General features: G+C 43.4%; 1 protein-coding gene across 1 annotated transcript in view; it reads left to right on the top strand.

Moving 5' to 3' along the window:
• LOC311129735 (mitogen-activated protein kinase kinase kinase kinase 4-like) overlaps positions 1-20,179 on the top strand; it is a 109,567-nt gene that overhangs the window by 43,598 nt on the left and 45,790 nt on the right. The window contains exons 3-5 of the mRNA XM_084162152.1: positions 11,979-12,035; positions 15,384-15,509; positions 19,310-19,420. Of these exons, the coding sequence (XP_084018278.1) occupies positions 11,979-12,035; positions 15,384-15,509; positions 19,310-19,420 (294 nt within the window). The remainder of the gene's footprint in view (positions 1-11,978; positions 12,036-15,383; positions 15,510-19,309; positions 19,421-20,179) is intronic.

The raw sequence follows: 20,179 nt of genomic DNA, 5'->3' as shown, positions 1-20,179 counted from the left end.
CGGGAAAATAACCTCTCACTCAACATCAACAAAACAAAGGAGATGATCGTGGACTTCAGGAAACAGCAGAGGGTGCACCCCCCTATCCACATCGACGGGACCACAGTGGAGAAGGTGGAAATCTTCAAGTTCCTTGGCGTACACATCACTGACAAACTGAAATGGTCCACCCACGCAAACAGTGTGGTGAAGAAGACGCAACAGAGCCTCTTCAACCTCAGGAGGCTGAAGAAATTTGTCTTAGCACCTAAAACCCTCACTAACTTTTACGCATTACCGGGGGCAAACTACCCGCCCTCCAAGACACATACAACACCCGATGTCACAGGAAGGCCAAAAAGATCATCAAGGACATCACCCGAGCCACTGCCTGTTCACCCCACTATCATCCAGAAGGTGAGGTCAGTACAGGTGCATCAAAGCTGGGACCGAGAGAATGAAAAACAGCTTCTATCTCAAGGCCATCAGACTGTTAAATAGCCATCACTAGCACAGAGGCTGCTGCTGCCTATTGAAATCACTGGCCACTTTAAGAAATGGAACACTAGTCACTTTAATAATGTTTACATATCTTGCACTACTCATCTCATATGTATATACTGCATTCTATTCTATAATATTCTACTGTATCTTAGTCCATGCCACTCTGTCATTGTCCATATATGTATATATTCTTAAATCCCATTCCTTACTAGTTTTGTGTGTATTGGGTATATGTTGTGAAATTGTTAGATATTACTGCACTGTCGGAGCTAGAAGCACAAGCATTTCGCTACACCCGCTATAACATCTGCTAAACACGTGTATGTGACAAATAAAATGTGATTTGATTTGAAATCTCTGGAAGACTGAAACAGGTTTCCCTCAAGAATTTCCCTGTATTTAGCGCCATCCATCATTCCTTCAATTCTGACCAGTTTCCCAGTTCCTGCCGATGAAAAACATCCCCACAGCATGATGCTGCCACCACCATGCTTCACTGTGGGGATGGTGTTCTCTGGGTGATGAGAGGTGTTGGGTTTGCGCCAGACATAGCGTGTTCCTTGATGGCCAAAAAGCTCAATTTTAGTCTCATCTGACCAGAGTACCTTCTTCCATATGTTTGGGGAGTCTCCCACATGCCTTTTGGCGAACACCAAACGTGTTTCCTTATTTTTTTCTTTAAGCAATGGCTTTTTTCTGGCCACTCTTCCGTAAAGCCCAGCTCTATGGAGTGTACGGCTTAAAGTGGTCCTATGGACAGATACTCCAATCTCTGCTGTGGAGCTTTGCAGCTCCTTCAGGGTTATCTTTGGTCTCTTTGTTGCCTCTCTGATTAATGCCCTCCTTGCCTGGTCCGTGAGTTTTGGTGGGCGGCCCTCTCTTGGCAAATTTTTAGTGGTGCCATATTCTTTCAATTTTTTAATAATGGATTTAATGGTGCTCTGTGAGATGTTCAAAGTTTCAGATAATTTTTTTTATAACTCAACCCTGATCTGTACTTCTCCACAATTTTGTCCCTGACCTGTTTAGAGAGCTCCTTGGTCTTCATGGTGCTGCTTGGTGGTGCCCCTTGCTTAGTGGTGTTGCAGACTCAGAACAGGTGTATATATACTGAGATCATGTGACAGATCATGTGACACTTAGATTGCACACAGGTGGACTTTATTTAACTAATTATGTGACTTATGAAGGTAATTGGTTACACCAGATCTTATTTAGGGGCTTCATAGCAAATGGGGTGAATACATATGCACGCACCACTTTTCCGTATTAAAAAAAATAAAAAATTTAAACAAGTTATTTTTTTCATTTCACTTCACCAATTTGGACAATTTTGTGTATTGCTATTACATGAAATCCAAATAAAATCCATTTAAATTACAGGTTGTAATGCAACAAAATAGGAAAACGCCAAGGGGGATGAATACTGTTGCAAGGCACTGTAAATAAGGTATTTCTGTTTTTTATTTGTAAGACATTTGCAAACATTTCTTAAAACTGGTTTTCACTTTGTCATTATAGGGTATTGTGTGTAGATTAATGAGTTTTTTTTATTTATTTAATCAATTTCAGACTAAGGCTGTAACATAACAAAATATGTAAAGGTCAAGGGGTATGAATATTTTTTATTTCATAGTAATTACCTTTTTTTCTATTGTTGTCTTCCCAATGTGGACCTGACAGAGACAATGGAATATTTTCACTGTTTTGGCAGTTGAATGTTCCACATTTTCGGCTTTGGAATTTCCATGAAAAAGCTCATCATTTTAATGTCATTATTTCATCATGCATTTAGTGTTTAAAATAAATAATAGAAAACCGTGATTTTTTCATAATCGAACCGAAACCAAACAACGTCAAAAAGCACTAATCACTCAGCACTAGCCGATACACCTCTTGGCTTGTTTCAGTTGCACTGCAGCGATCAATAGATGTTTATTATTGACCAGCAGGTCTCCCACACCCCTCCTTCCTTTTTTTCTCTCTCTCTCTATCTCGCTCTCTCTCTCTCTCTCTCTCTCTCTCGAGCAGGGCTGTATTCTTGGCCTACTTACACAAAGTACACACATCTCTTGCTTGAGATGGAGATGGTAGTGGTGTATTGCATATAACTACATCACTGGCCTTTTACAGAGCTGTGATGCACTAAAGTGCTCCTGTCAGGTGTGGTTACATGGTGTGTTTGTGATTTTCGGTGTCAGTGTGGAGGTTGCATGTTTGTTCGTGTGTGTGTGTGTACATGAGATTGAAACAAACACATATCAGAAAAGCAACAAAAGCCTTCTGGTGTGCTAATTCTGGTATCTAGAATGCGGTGCTTCTACATTAATTCCTCTGCTCTGATGCTCTTGTCTCTTGTGTTCTTCCTCAGTGTGTGTTTGGGCGGGCTGGAGTGCTCTGTATTGTGTGTATGTGTGTACCTCCAGCTTTTGTGACAAGGGGTTCTTTATTTCACCCCTCTAGGCTTGGGGGACGGGACAAGAGGGCCAGGTGCAGGCATGGAGCGCTACTACTAAACACACACACACAAACTTTTTCTCGCCCTTTCTCGCTTTTTCGCTGTCTTTCGCTCTCTCTCTTTCACTTTGCTCTGGGCCAGTTTCCAGTCATGGATGTTTGGTTTTGCATGATGGAATTTGGGTATTGATAGACCCAGAAAAATATGAATGTGTATGTGTGTGAGAACCTTCACGTTTGTGTGTGCGGGTACAGGATGACTCTACTCCCTTGGTATTTCCTCAGGGAAGTGGCTCTCTGGTGTCCGTCTTATCTGGCTTTTGTCTTCCTCAGACACAAGATGCTGAACTACCCACTTCCTATACTCTACTGCTTTTTAAACTTTTCACTCTTTTTCAGTTTTCTGGTTTGGTGTGTTCTGTACTTGATATAGTACTGCTTTTGCATTCTGTTGCATTCTTTGTTTTGATTGATTTCCTCCTACTGTGTGCGCGTGTGTGTTTGTAGTTCCGCTCCAAGTCTAATGGGTGCATTCTATTGGCTGCTACAGTAAACAACAGACTAGTCATCATCACTGACATCATTGCCTCCATCACTTTTATGGTCCCTAACATCATCAGTAGCAGCACTGTCATTGCCATTACGACTACACTTCTTTTCCATTCTTTCACCTTAATGTCCCTTTCCTCTACTCTGGTGAAGACAAACTGCTGCCCTTCTCTCTCTCTACTGTTCACAGTCAAAGCAAACAGCCCTCCCATCCCCCTCCCTGCCTCCAGTCAAACATAAACACAACAAGGTAAATCCAAACTGGTGGTCTGAGAGAACACGCATAGGTCCTCCTCTCACAGCATCTGTACTAACTAGTTCCAGTCAGTCCTGGACTTTCACCATTATTTACTGCATAGGAGAATAATTCATGTTCCACCATTTGTTGCCATTTGTAGAAACAGAGGTGAGGTTAGTTAGTTTGGGATGGGTGTTGGGTTATGGTTTGGGGGGGTCGACCAGACAGGAAGCCAAATGGTGCTCTGGTCCTTTTAATGAGGACTCCAGATTAACCCCCTGTGTGCTGGGGTCAGAGGGCAGAGGTCAGACTCCCAGAAGGATTATCTTATTAACTGAAGGGGTCTGGTCCCCATAGTCCTAGAAGGCTTAATTTCCACATCTCCTTCCCTTGGTGATTACTGGAGGGGGAGTTAGAAGGTTGAAGGAAAAGAGGCCTTTCAAGACTGTTGGAACATGAACAAAGTGTTGTGAAATGACTATTATGGAGGAAGTCACTCCAAAATGGTTTGCTTGTGGTCAAAGATGAAGGTTTTGCACAATCAACTGAGACGGTGGACTTTTTAAGTCTATGTTATGTCATATGTTATGTCATATTTGTTTTTATTGAATTCATAAGACAAACCAACCACTACTTCCTATATTTGACTGACTAGAGGCAGAGAGTACAGACGGGAAACTGTTCAGTAGAGTTGGGTAGAGAAGATACATTATGATACAGCACAGAGACTGTGGTCATAGAGCAAGTTATGGGGAAGTTAACTCACAGAAAATAGAAACACTCACATGGTGGGGGGATTATTGTCCTTTTTGTGTGTGTGTGTGCATGCGTGCGCGCGCCTGTTTTTGTGTGTGTGTGTGTGTGCGTGCACCTTTTTGCATGTGTGTGTGTGTGTGTGTGTGTGTGTGCGCACCTGTTTGTGTTAGGCAGACAGAGGGCAGACTCAAGACTGTCTGGAGTAGAGGAACCTGAGAGGATGATGATGTCATAGTGGAGTTGGCCTCTGGTGATTGGTCTGGGAGAGAACAGACTCACACACACACTCCTACACACACACCTCTGAAGGTGAGCTGGTTGGGTGCCAATCATTTGTGGGTTATTTTACTTCAAAGAGGCCAAACCCCACGAAGTAGAGAGCGAGGGAAGGAGGGAAAGAGAGCGAGCGAGTGAGAGACAACTCATTGAGACACAGCCAAAGGCTGATACTGACATCATGACAGTCAGAGCACCTATACCAGCCCTGTCTACCGTATGCACCCAGTCTTTGGTGGTATCCGAGAGTTTGTGCGTGTGTGTGTGTGTGTGTGGGGGGGGGGGTGATTAAGTCCAGTCGAATCACTCTTTTCCCAGATTCTGCCGGAAAACTGCTAAGATCAGCAGAAAGACTTGGCCTTCACCCTCTTTTTTCTTCTCTTCTTCCCTCTCCTCCCCCGCCACCTCTCCTCCCCCGCCACCTCTCCTCCCCCACCATCTCTGAACCCCAGTCTCTCTCTCTCACACTCATATACACTTAAAATTGCTAAAAAGCATTTGGAGAGAGATAATGTGTTCTACAAATTCTCAAGGTGAGGGAATAAGGCTAGACTGACTAGGCAATAAGCACAGGATATTGCTTGTGTACTGGGTGTGTGTGCATGATCATAGTGTGACAATGTGAGTGCTTGCTATGTCGGAAGTTTACATACACCTTAGCCAAATACATTTAAACTCAGTTTTTCACAATTCCTGACATTTAAACCTAGCAAAAATCCCTGTCTTAGGTCAGTTAGGATCACCACTTTATTTTAAGAATGTGAAATGTCAGAATAATAGTAGAGAGAATTATTTATTTCAGCTTTTATTTCTTTCATCACATTCCCAGTGGGTCAGAAGTTTACATACACTCAATTAGTATTTGGTAGCATTGCCTTTAAATTGTTTAACTTGGGTCAAACGTTTCCGGTAGCCTTCCACAAGCTTGCCACAATAAGTTGGGTGAATTTTGGCACCTTCCTCCTGACAGAGCTGGTGTAACTGAGTCAAGTTTGTAGGCCTCCTTGCTCGCACACTCTTGTTAAGTCCTGCCCACACATTTTCTATAGGATTGAGGTCAGGGCTTTGTGATGGCCACTCCAATACCTTGACTTTGTTGTCCTTAAGCCATTTTGCCACAACATTGGAAGTAGGCTTGGGGTCATTGTCCATTTGGAAGACCCATTTGCGACCAAGCTTCAACTTCCTGACTGAAGTCTTGAGATGTTTCTTCAATATATCCACATCATTTTCCTTCCTCATGATGCCATCTATTTTGTGAAGTGCACCAGTCCCTACTGCAGCAAAGCACCCCCACAGCATGATGCAGCCACCCCCGTGCTTCACGGTTGGGATGGTGTTCTTCGGCTTGCAAGCAACCCCCTTTTTCCTCCAAACATAACGATGGTCATTATGGCCAAACAGTTCTATTTTTGTTTCATCAGACCAGAGGACATTTCTCCAAAAAGTACGATCTTTGTCCCCATGTGCAGTTGCAAACCGTAGTCTGGCTTTTTTATGGCGGTTTTGGAGCAGTGGATTCTTCCTTGCTGAGCGGCCTTTCCGGTTATGTCGATATAGGACTCATTTTACTGTGGATATAGATACTTTTGTACCTTTTTCCTCCAGCATCTTCACAAGGTCTTTTGCTGTTGTTCTGGGATTGATTTGCACTTTTCGCACCAAAGTACGTTCATCTCTAGGAGACAGAACGCGTCTCCTTCCTGAGCGGTATGACGGCTGCGTGGTCCCATGGTGTTTATACTTGCATACTATTGTTTGTACAGATGAACATGGTACCTTCAGGCGTTTGGAAATTGCTCCCAAGGATGAACCAGACTTGTGGAGGTCTACAATTTTTTTTCTGAGGTCTTGGCTGATTTATATTGATTTTCCCATGATGTCAAGCAAAGAGGCACTGAGTTTGAAGGTAGGCCTTGAAATACATCCACAGGTACACCTCCAATTGACTCAAATTATGTCAATTAGCCTATCAGAAGCTCCTAAAGCCATGACATCATTATCTGGAATTTTCCAAGCTGTTTAAAGGCACAGTCAACAGTGTATGTAAACTTCTGACCCACTGGAATTGTGATACAGTGAATTATAAGTGAAATAATCTGTCTGTAAACAATTGTTGGAAAAATTACTTGTGTCATGCACAAAGTAGATGTCCTAACCAACTTGCCAAAACTATAGTTTGTTAACAAGACATTTGTGGAGTGGTTGAAAAACGAGTTTTAATGACTCCAACCTAAGTATATGTAAACTTCCGACTTCAACTGTATGTATGTATGTATGTATGTATGTATGTATGTATGTATGTATGTATGTATGTATGTATGTATGTATGTATGTATGTACAGTACAAGTCAAAAGTTTGGACACACCTACTCATTCAAGGGTTTTTCTTTATTTTTACTATTTTCTATATTGCAGAATAATAGTAAAGACATCAAAACTATGAAATAATACATATGGAATCATGTAGTAACCAAAAAAGTGTTAAATCAAAATATATTTTATATTTGAGATTCTTCAAAGTAGCCACCCTTTAACTTGATGACAGCTTTGCACACTCTTGGCATTCTTTCAACCAGCTTCACCTGGAATGCTTTTTCAACAGTCTTGAAGGAGTTCCCACATATTTTGAGCACTTGTTGGCTGCTTTTCCTTCACTCTGCGGTCCAACTCATCCCAAACCATCTCAGTTGGGCTGAGGTCGGAGGATTGTGGAGGCCAGGTCATCTGATGCAGCATGCCATCACTCTCCTTCTTGGTCAAATAGCCCTTACACAGCCTGGAGGTGTGTTGGGTCATTGTCCTGTTGAAAAACAAATGATAGTCCCACTAAGCCCAAACCAGATGGGATGGCGTATCACTGCAGAATGCTGTGGTAGCCATGCTGGTTAAGTGTGCCTTGAATTCTAAATAAATCACAGACAGTGTCACCAGCAAAGCACCCCCACACCATAATACCTCCTCCTCCATGCTTCATGGTGGGAACTACACATGCGGAGATAATCCATTCACCCACACTGCGTCTCAAAAAGACACTGCGGTTGGAACCAAAAATCTACAATTTGGACTCCAGACCAAAGGACAAATTTCCACCGGTCTAATGTCCATTGCTCGTGTTTCTTGGCCAAAGCAAGTCTCTTCTTCTTATTTGTGTCCTTTAGTAGTAGTTTCTTTGCAGCAATTCGACCATGAAGGTCTGATTCACGCAGTCTCCTCTGGACAGTTGACGTTGAGATGTGTCTGTTACTTGAACTCTGTGAAGCATTTATTTGGGCTGCAATTTCTGAGGCTGGTAACTCTAATGAACTTATCTTCTGCAGCAGAGGTAAGTCTGGGTCTTCCTTTCCTGTGGCGGTCCTCATGAGAGCCAGTTTCTTCATAGCGCTTGAGGGTTTTTGTAACTGCACTTGAAGAAACTTTCGAAGTTCTTAATGTTCCGTATTGACTGACCTTCATGTCTTATAGTAATGATGGACTGTCGTTTCTCTTTGCTTATTTGAGCTGTTCTTGCCATAATATGGACTTGGTCTTTTACCAAATAGGGCTATCTTCTGTATACCCCCCCTACCTTGTCACAACACAACTGATTGGCTCAAACGCATTAGAAGGAAATAAATTCCACAAATTAACTTTTAAGAAGGCACACCTGTTAATTGAAATGCATTCCAGGTGAGTACCTCATGAAGCTGGTTGAGAGAATGCTAATAGTGTGCAAAGTTGTCATCAAGGCAAAGGTGGCTACTTTGAAGAATCTCAAATATAAAATATATTTTGATTTGTTTAACACTTTTTTGGATACTATATGATTCCATATGTGTAATTTCATAGTTTTGATGTCTTCACTACTATTGTACAATGTAGAAAATAGTACAAATAAAGAAAAACCCTTGAATGAGTAGGTGTGTCCAAACTTTTGACTGGTTGTATGTATTGTGTGTGTGTGTGTGTGTGTGTGTGTGTGTGTGTGTGTGTGTGTGTGTGTGTGTTTGTGTCTGAGTACATAGTGTTCACTCAGTGAAGGACCCCAGTGGTCGACCTGCATCAGCTTCCATGTAACGGCAGCATCCATCTTCCTCAAGCATTTGTGGCCATTATACCAGCTTAGCTGAATCATCCATTACACACACAAACATACACACACACACAGGAGCCAAATTAGTCCTTTACAGTCCACTGAAAGCCTCACAGCACACTGTTAGGAGTTAAGAGAGACTCGTGACTGGAGTGGCCTCAATGATAGAAGCCATTTACTGGACTTCAGCCAAACCTTCTCACACTAATGGTCTTATTAAGGTAAAAACATAGCTGGGTAATAACGCCGCTGTTAGATGACCATTCTGCACCATTATCGAAAGACCAATTCAATACATGAACAGTATAGGAATTATAACCCTGCAATTTAGTTTTATGTAGGTGTTGGTACAGTGAGGGGAAAAAAGTATTTGATCCCCTGCTGATTTTGTACGTTTGCCCACTGACAAAGACATGATCAGTCTATACTTTTAATGGTAGGTTTATTTGAACAGTGAGAGACAGAATAACAACAAAATCCAGAAAACGCATGTCAAAAATGTTATAAATTGATTTGCATTTTAATGAGGGAAATAAGTATTTGACCCCTCTGCAAAACATGACTTAGTACTTGGTGGCAAAACCCTTGTTGGCAATCACAGAGGTCAGACGTTTCTTGTAGTTGGCCACCAGGTTTGCACACATCTCAGGAGGGATTTTGTCCCACTCCTCTTTGCAGATCTTCTCCAAGTCATTAAGGTTTTGAGCCTGACGTTTGGCAACTCGAACCTTCAGCTCCCTCCACAGATTTTCTATGGGATTAAGGTCTGAAGACTGGCTAGGCCACTCCAGGACCTTAATGTGCTTCTTCTTGAGCCACTCCTTTGTTGCCTTGGCCGTGTGTTTTGGGTCATTGTCATGATGGAATACCCATCCACGACCCATTTTCAATGCCCTGGCTGAGGGAAGGAGGTTCTCACCCAAGATTTGACAGTACATGGCCCCATCCATCGTCCCTTTGATGCGGTGAAGTTGTCCTGTCCCCTTAGCAGAAAAACACCCCCAAAGCATAATGTTTCCACCTCCATGTTTGACGGTGGGGATGGAGTTCTTGGGGTCATAGGCAGCATTCCTCCTCCTCCAAACACGGCGAGTTGAGTTGATGCCAAAGAGCTCGATTTTGGTCTCATCTGACCACAACACTTTCACCCAGTTCTCCTCTGAATCATTCAGATGTTCATTGACAAACTTCAGACGGGCCTGTATATGTGCTTTCTTGAGCAGGGGGACCTTGCTGGCGCTGCAGGATTTCAGTCCTTCACGGCGTAGTGTGTTACCAATTGTTTTCTTGGTGACTATGGTCCCAGCTGCCTTGAGATCATTGACAAGATCCTCCCGTGTAGTTCTGGGCTGATTCCTCACCGTTCTTGGCCATGGTGGAGAGTTTGGAATCTGATTGATTGATTGCTTCTGTGGACAGGTGTCTTTTATACAGGTAATAAACTGAGATTAGGAGCACTCCCTTTAAGAGTGTGCTCCTAATCTCAGCTCATTACCTGTATAAAAGACACCTGGGAGCCAGAAATCTTTCTGATTGAGAGGGGGTCAAATACTTATTTCCCTCATTAAAATGCAAATCAATTTATAACATTTTTGACATGCGTTTTTCTTGATTTTTTTGTTGTTATTCTGTCTCTCACTGTTCAAATAAACCTACCATTAAAATGATAGACTGATCATTTCTTTGTCAGTGGGCAAATGTACAAAATCAGCAGGGGATACTTTTTTGTAACAGTGATGGGACTTTTTCTGTTATGCTTACAGGCTGCTCTTTGTGTTGTACCTATGTGTGTCTGTGTGAATGTGGACTGGTGAGACATTCTTTAATCCCCACAGTCATAAGACAGATCTCCAGATTAGATTACCCCCTCTCCCAGACAGGACCCCTCAGGACCACAGCTGCCCAACACACTGCCTGTCATTAAACAGAGAAATAGTTAGTCCAGTTCTGTTTGATAGGGAGTGTGTGGTTCATTTATGGGTCCTTTCTGGACTGGCATATCCCTGGGCAGCCCACGGATGGTGTGATGCAGTCTGTATGGTAGCTGTCTGGTTGCTGGGAGGTCTTGTGTTGCTGCTGCCTGGCTGAGATCCCTGCCCTCGGTGGGGTGTCTTTGTCAGAGTCCTCTCTCAGCACAGCTTTTAAATCTGTGTCCTGTCTTGTGCGACTCAGGCAGGGTTGCCAAGCCCTGAGGATGGACACACTCAGACACACACACACTCACTAGACCTGTCACTCCTCTCCTTCAGCCTTCTCTCCTCCCTCTCTGTTAAAAGCCTTGGTAGGACAGGTTGTCATGGTGATTGCTCCAAGCAGGGCACTGAGGAGACTAAAGCATTCTGGGAGAAGGACTAGCACTGTGAGACAGACTCCCAAACTCAGCACTGACATATGGCCCATACAACTGAGCTGTCATGACTCTGGGATTCTCTGTTTCTTATCTCTCTATCTCCCTCTCTTACAACTAGCTTACTGTGATTATGATTTTTAAGCAGTAGAAAATGCAATGTTTTAATGCAAGGTTGTGAACCCACTTCTTTCTTTGTACTAGTCATCCTTCTAGTCTGCTTCCACTCAGACCAACAAAGCCTGTGACTCCCTCATTACCCCCTCCCCCGCCGAGCCAAAGTGGGTTAATCCCTCATCACTCAGCGCCCAGACTCTTCCATCTTAGACAGCCAGAGGAGGGGTCAGGTCCAGCTCAGGTGTTGCCGGTTCAGACAAAGGAAACCCAATCCTGCAGCAGTGTTATTCCCCTAACCTTCACTGACCCTCTCTCTGTCTGGCAGTTTCACTGCAGAGTGGTCCCCTCCTCCTCTATTCGGCTACTTCCTCTGTTAACAGAAAATATGATGTCATTGAAGTCTGCAGTGGTTAGAGTCATTCACATTCTGAGGTAACTAAAGACTGGTGTTTCAGCTGAAAAGAGAAAAGCATGGCGCTGATGATATGGACAGGGTTGTTGCTTAGGTATCTAATGTCTGGTGTTTCCATGAGTATTAACTCATGGTTAGGAATCAAGGAATCACCAGTACTTAGTCTGGGATCAAGCACTCAAGTTCTTTCTGACTGAAACTACGTCACATGGATACTTTGCATGTCAGGGCTGAAATTACGTCATTAACTCATCCCTCTTTCTCTCTGCAGGGCCGACATGTCAAGACAGGACAACTGGCGGCCATCAAGGTCATGGACGTCACAGAGGTAAGCTGGTGCTCGATTGGGAGAGGTTTGTGTGTGATTTAACAGAGAGCTGGTTTGACTGACAGTTTTACTTGGCAGTCGCCATAGCTTTACTTGGTTGTCCTATTGCTCCCACACATTAACTTCCATTCATTAAGAGTTCCATTTTGGTTCCCAGTGTTGATATACTACTTCCTGAATAATCTGGTGATTTATGACATCACTATCTCATCCTTCCTTGGAATCATTCTAGACTTTATATTCCCTCCAATAGGCTCCTCAGAGAGACATTTCCTTTTTAAGACCCAAACCAGTAGATACACAAATTACATCCGATGTCAGGCCTCATGTCAAGACCAAATCAAATCAAGTAAAAATCTGGATCACAGATTAGATCTTTAGTACTTGACTCAACGATCCAGCTATGCTTGATAATAAATACTCTATAACCACATTCTAGCCCATGTAGATTTGGGACATATCCCAAGTTGAGTTTTATTGCATCTGAGGCCCTACAGAATGTCTTTAATTTGAACCAAAATACTGTAGCAGGATAGCAGCAGTCGCCAAGATAAACATCCAGCATCCCCTGCTCTCTCTCCTTTCCCCAATTCCCCTAGTCAATATTTTCCCTCCTAAAATAGCCATAATATCAGGCTTATATGAATGTAGGGCTTCAACCTCTGTGTTTTTCCTCTTCATGCTAGAAAGCTGAGTTTGTGTTTGGAGCTGGATGGAGGTGGTCTTATGTAGCCCAGGGCAGCATTAGGCAGAGTGCTGAGAGCTCTGGTGTTTTGTTAGTGACTGCGTGTTCAGATACTCTGGAGGAGGGTTGCACACAGCCTCTACGGACCCCCTGTCATGTCCTGTGAAGTCAGCCTGCATTCAGGTGGTGTGTGTGTGTGTACTAAGTGTCTGCCTCCACCCATTTGCAGGTGTCCCTTATGGTGCCTGAACAGAAAGACAGACACAGGCTATTGTCACTAGGCAAATGTTACAGACCGTATTTGTCTCCATGACAAAGCATCTTCCTACCCTGTCTCTAATAATTGATTTGAAAAGACATCCGAGCACAATCCTTTCATTTCTCATGTCACCATTGCAAAATAGAGACTAAAGAAAATATGGAATAGCGATTAGGACAGGGAGAAGGATGGATAGTCAGTAGGAGCACAGAGAATGAGAGTATTGGCGGGTGGCTATACAGTCCTACTGGTCATCTACACACAACAGCTCTTTTCTGAGAGGAGGGTTTTTGAAAGCCGTTTTGTAAAATAAAAATTTCAGTTGAGGTTTTGGTGTTTGCCAGGAGCGAGAGTTAGTTGGGTTGGAGTAGATTGTTTATTTTTGAAAATGTTGCTCTTCTCTGGTTGTCCTGCAGGGGGTAGATAGGCTAGTGAACCAATAGGACATATGATATGTGCCATCCAGTAACTCCTGGTTAGCAGAAAACTTCTGTTTGTGAGGTATTACTTGAGGTATTTTCGGTATATTTTGTTGAACTGTGTTGTAGCCTGCTACTTGAGGAAACAGAGCCAGGTAGCATCATTGAGGTGTGTAGTGGTGGTGCACACCAGTTATAGGGTCTATGCCTAGGATGGAAACATGTCCTTGTATTGTCAGCCTAGTACTTCTGGCCAAGCTCCCTACCGTGTTCATGTGTTCTGTGTGTTCCTGTATAGAACATATTACAGTAGATGTAGAGACAGCTCCAGTATACTTCTAGCTTCACTTTACTCTACAGGCTCATCTCAGCATATGTGCCCTGACCCAGATACCACATCCTGTTCTACATACAGCACGGAGAGGGAGATGGGGAGTGGGGGAGAGAGGGGGAGTGGGGGAGATGGGGAGTGGGGGAGATGGGGAGTGGAAGAGGGGGAGAGAGGGAAAGGGGGGAGGGGGGAGAGAAGGAAGGGGGAGGGGGGGAGATAGGGAGGGAGAGTTTGTTTTTCTTTCCTCCTCTCAGAAGGTTCAGCTGAAGTGCAGTGGGATTATGGGAGGGGTTTAAGGCGCTCAGCCGCTTGGCTCTCTTCACCTCTCCTGCCCACTGCCTCGCTCTTCTGTCCATCTTTCTCTCCCTCTCTCTCTTCCTATCGCTGCCCTTTTCTCTTGGTCGTTTCCCTCCCACCTTCTGTCTTGCTCTCTTTCTCATCACTACCCATCTCTCCTCTCTCCCTTCCTCTCTTGCTCTTTCTCTCCTGCCTCTGTGTCTCACTATAACTTCTAATCACATTAGGTCTACTTGCGGCAGAGCAGAGGACTGTAGTATCTGGAGGCCTGCTCCCCTAACCTAGCAGAAAGGCTGCTGTTGGAGGCTATCATTCACTGTGATTCAATAGAAGTCAGAACTTCTTAGGAAAGGCCCAGATACAGACAGAGCCTCTCCATCTTTCCACTCTCTCTCTTGCTCGCTCTCTCTCTCGTGCTCCCTCTCTCTCTGTGTAGAAAGTGAGAAAATGCTGGTGGGAGGTGTTGCATCACTCTCTGCACCCAGTTAAAAAAGGGTTGCCCATCACCCTTATTTGTTCAATTGTGTGATACTATCTGTAAGATGGCTGCCACCACCTTCTCCCACCATTTCATGAGTTAGAATCCGGACAATGAGGAAAGTGGGGGATACGAAGGACCGAGTGAGAGAAGATGGGGTGATGAGAGATGAGGTTATGTAGAGTGCAGACTGATGTGAAGGTGAGAGAGAGGAGAGAGATTATGTCATATCTCCTTGCCTGAGCAGCTGTAACCCAGACCCCCACCCGCTTCTGTCTGTCAGCTCTTCTCTCTCCACCCCCCTCTCTGAAATACACATCTCTGAATGATAAAACCAGGCAGGGAAAATGTCACGTCATTCCACCAACAGGAAGACCACATGTTGAGGGAGTATTGTAAAAAGTGACACTGAATCGATGTTTTATCATCGAATGGATGCCTGACATGGTTTATGAGTGAATCCTACACACTGCATGTGTGTGTGAAATGATTGGTTTATTAGGCTCCATTATATTGTACGATATAGAATGTGCGGTTTTCACTGCCATGCTCTTCAACAGTCTCGGTTAGACTGAAAGTCAATAAATTGTGGTATTTACTAGGCTCATAATGTGGTTGAGTATATACCAGCCTGTTCTGTTATTGTTGTTGTTGTCATGATTACAATAAACCTACTGTCTGAAGGATGCCAAGAGTGATAAACAACCATGGAGTGTCATCTCATAGGTCATCATAAACAAAACAAATAGCTTGCTAGGAAGTGTGTGTGTGACGTGTGGTTGGTTGTTTGTTTATCTTGGGGGCTCCCAGATGAAACTGTTATCAGGTAATCTGGGAGCCATTAACTAAATGTAATGGTCTCTCTCGCGCTCTCTATAGGATGAAGAGGAGGAGATTAAATTGGAGATTAATATGCTGAAGAAGTACTCCCACCACAGAAATATAGCCACCTACTACGGAGCCTTCATCAAGAAGAGCCCCCCAGGACACGACGACCAGCTATGGGTAAGTTGCTTTACCTCCCGCTTTCCCTCAGCCCCAGTGTTAAATGTTAAAGTTCTCCGTCACTGCGACAGATTTACATCATATGGATGACGCAAGAGGTTGGAGTAAAAAACACACTCCAGGCCACACTTGAACGTCTAAAACTAGGTAGAAAGTATGTAGAAATTATATATATATATATATATATATATATATATATATATATATATATATATATATATATATATATATATATATATATATATATATATATATATATATTTATACCCCATTGTTGATACTCATTTCTGATTGGCTGGAAGGGCATTCTAGAATGGATATTAACACCAGATAACAGGACAGTTGGAAAAGATATCGGGACAGTTGGGAAAAGACATCGGGACACCTTGCAATCATGACGCAATATGCGCCTACACATGCAGACCATGCTTGCTACAAAGTCACAGAAAGCTAAACCAACAACCACACAAACCGAAATTGGAAAAATTATAAATGCAGGTCCAACAAGTAAAAATGTAGCTAGATAAACAACCAAAATTATGTGGACACCTGCTCGTCGAACATCTTTCCAAAATCATGAGCATTAATATGGAGTTGGTCCCCCCTTTGCTGCTATAACAGTCTCCACTCTTCTGGGAAGGCTTTCCACTAGATGTTGGAACATTGCTCCGTGGACTTGCTTCCATTCAGCCACGAGCATTCGTGAGTTTGTTCACTGATGTTGGGCGATTAGGCCTGGCTCGCAGTCAGCGTTCCAATTCATCCCAAAGTTGTTCGATGGGGTTGAGGTCAGGGCTCTGTGCAGGCCAGTCAAGTTCTTCCACACCAATATCGACAAACCTTTTCTGTATGGACTTCGCTTTGTGCACAGGGACATTGTCATGCTGAAACAGGAAAGGGCCTTCCCCAAACTGTTGCCACAAAGTTGGAAGCACAGAATTGTCTAGAATGGCATTGTATGCTGTAGCGTTGAGATTTCCCTTCACTGGAACTAAGGGGCCTAGCCCGAACCATGAAAAACTGCCCCAGACCATTATTCATCCTCCACAACTTTACAGTTGGTACTATGCATTGGGGCAGGTAGCGTTCTCCTGGCATCCATGAAACCCAGATTTGTCAGTCGGACTGGCAGATGGTGAAGCGTGATTCATCACTCCAGAGAACGCATTTCCACTGCTCCAGAGTCCAATGGCGGCGAGCTTTACACCACTCCAGCCGATGCTTGGCATTGTGCATGCTTGTGTGCGGATGCTCGGTCATGGAAACCCATTTCATGAAGCTCCCGATGAACAGTTATTGTGCTGACGTTGCTTCCAGAGGCAGTTTGGAACGCCGTAGTAAGTGTTTCAACCGAGTACAGACGATATATACGCGCTTCAGCACTCGGCAGTCCCGTTCTGTGAGCTTGTGTGGCCTACCACTTCGCGGCTGAGCCGTTGTTGCTCCTAGACGTTTCCACTTCACAATAACAGCACTTACAGTTGACGGGGGCAACTCTAGCAGGGCAGAAATTTGACGAACTACTTGTTGGAAGGTGGCATCCTATGACGGTGCCACGTTGAAAGTCACTGAGCTCTTCAGTAAGGCAATTCTACTGCCAATGTTTATCTATGAAGATTGCATGGCTGTGTGCTCAAATTGTTTACACCTGTCAGCAACGGGTGTGGCTGAAATAGCCGAATCCACTAATTTGAAGGGGTGTCCACATACTTTTGTATATATAGTGTAGCTAGCCAGCTAGCATTGCTTTGTTTTTACAGAGACATATTTTTTGGGACCATCTGATGACCTAACGTGGTGATTGATGAACATGAATGTCTCTGGTCCTTATGTTGCAGTCATGACGCAAGTGGCGCTATACTGTCAAATCCTCCCACATGTTTCTAGTTTGACCAGCTGTTTTCAACAACTGGTATTTTTTAATTTGGTTGTAATATTGGCAGGTTTGCTAGCAACAAACTATTTAGCTAGCTTCTAGCCTAGTGTTTGATATGCAATGCAATCTCCTCGTAATGAACAGTGTCCGAGTGTCCTGACGAGAAGGCAAACTTTTCTAGCTATGCCAGGCAAAATCGGGCATCATCAGCTCATTGTTATGGATGTATCCAAATGAATGTAAATAGAAAACAACTTTTATTTAGGGGGTAGATCAGCTTCAATATTGCAGATAGATTGTAACTTCCATCAATGTAATTGTCTGCATCACTTCCAATCCCCCATGTTTTTTTTCTCATATATATATATATATATCTATATATATATATATCTATATATATATATATATATATATATATATATATATATATCTATATATATATATATATATATATATATATATCTATATATATATATATATATATATATATATATATATATATATATATATATATATATATATAGATATAATTTAAAAAATATATATTTCACTTTATGACTTTCCAACCCTACCACCCCTTCCTTAATTGGAGCAAAATAGTGAAATAGAAAACAACTTAAACAAACACAGATGCAGCTACTTTGCTGTTATTCTGGCTGCAGAGGTCGTGACTGTGTTAGCCATAGCTAGCTGGCTCGCTAGCAAGCAAGGGACAAGAGCATTGCCAGCAAGCATGGCAACGGAACATGTAGAACAAACAACTGAATTGCATCCATAAATATCGAACCAATCTAACGAACGACTGGGTCACGTCTCTAGCAACCAAAATATGAGAAGGTATATCTTTATAAAAATGAAAATATAAATGTTTTTGTTTTTTTTCTACTGGTAAATTGTGTGCTTTAGTATTGTTTTATTTGGTAACTGTGGTATAAAGTTTTCCCGCCGATCTGATATCGACTTAAGTTTGTCATGGGATTTTTTTGTTGCTTTAACCCCTGCAGCCCCAAATACCCCACCTACAAACGTTAGTCATTATGACAAAGATGGGTACCATAGCTGGCTCCAACCTAACTCCAACCCACCCATATCCTCCTCGAGTGAGTGGGTAGTGGGTACATGCATACCACAGGAGGTTGGTGGCACCTTAATTGGGGAGGATGGGCTCGTGGCAATGGCTGGAGCGGAATTGGTGGAATGGTATCAAATACATCAAACGCAGGGTTTCCATGTGTTTGATGCCATTCTTAAGGCTTCGTTCCAGCCATTATTATGAACCGTCCTCCCCTCAGCAGACTCCACTGATGCATACCCTCCACAAACCACCCTTCCTTCTCTCCTCCAATCCTCTAAAGGTAGGGTGAAGTTTGAACTCCCCCTTCCTCACCTCCCTTCTTTGATGGCCCCTGTCAAACTCTGGGGCTTTTTGTCTCTCAGAGGTGGAGGTGCATCAAGAGACTAGAGAGGCGAGAGGAGGAGGGATGAAGTAGGGGAGGGAGGGATTTATCTTGCTATATTTTGCTAGGCCAGGGTTACTCCCGGTTTATTGCCATCCATCTATAGTTCTCTTAGAAAGAGAGAGGGAGAGAGAAGGAAGGAGAGTGAGGGGTTCTCCCACTAAAGACTCAAGTACTCGGTCTAGTGTTTTCACAGCTGTGACTAATCTTTCACATCTACGCTGTTAATAATAATGGCTGCATAGTGTGTTTTGTGTGTGTATGTACATTACTCTCCTCTCCTCTCCTCTCCTCTCCTCTCCTCTCCTCTCCTCTCCTCTCCTCTCCTCTCCTCTCCTCTCCTCTCCTCTCCTCTCCTCTCCTCTCCTCTCCTCTCCTCTCCTCTCCTCTCCTCTCCTCTCCTCTCCTCTCCTCTCCTCTCCTCTCCTCTCCTCTCCTCTCCTCTCCTCTCCTCTCCTCTCCTCTAGCTGGTGATGGAATTCTGTGGTGCAGGCTCCATCACAGACCTGGTGAAGAACACGAAGGGCAACACACTGAAGGAGGACTGGATCGCCTACATCTCTCGTGAGATCCTCAGGGTGAGTTCACATTTACGCCCTACAAGTTCCCCCTGCTGTGTTATGCTGGGATCTGTAGCTTCTTTTTATTTGTTTATTTAACCTTTATTTTGACAGGGAGTCATGCTGAGACCAAGGTCTTTTACAGATGAGACCAAGGTCTTTTACAGATGAGCCCTCTATCAAACATACACATCAATACATACAGTGGGGGGAAAAAAGTATTTAGTCAGCCACCAATTGTGCAAGTTCTCCCACTTAAAAAGATGAGAGAGGCCTGTAATTTTCATCATAGGTACACGTCAACTAGGACAGACAAAATGAGGGAAAAAAAATCCAGAAAATGTAGGATTTGTTATGAATTTATTTGCAAATTATGGTGGAAAATAAGTATTTGGTCAATAACAAAAGTTTCTCAATACTTTGTTATATACCCTTTGTTGGCAATGACACAGGTCAAACGTTTTCTGTAAGTCTTCACAAGGTTTTCACACACTGTTGCTGGTATTTTGGCCCATTCCTCCATGCAGATCTCCTCTAGAGCTGTGATGTTTTGGGGCTGTCGCTGGGCAACACGGACTTTCAACTCCCTCCAAAGATTTTCTATGGGGTTGAGATCTGGAGACTGGCTAGGCCACTCCAGGACCTTGAAAAGCTTCTTACGAAGCAACTCCTTCGTTGCCCGGGCGGTGTGTTTGGGATCATTGTCATGCTGAAAGACCCAGCCATGTTTCATCTTCAATGCCCTTGCTGATGGAAGGAGGTTTCACTCAAAATCTC

Source organism: Coregonus lavaretus (genome assembly GCF_964263955.1).
Source record: "Coregonus lavaretus genome assembly, chromosome: 5".
NCBI classification, from domain to species: Eukaryota; Metazoa; Chordata; class Actinopteri; order Salmoniformes; family Salmonidae; genus Coregonus; species Coregonus lavaretus.
The sequence above is the reverse complement of the archived record's forward strand: the minus strand, read 5'-3'. Positions and strand labels throughout refer to the sequence as shown.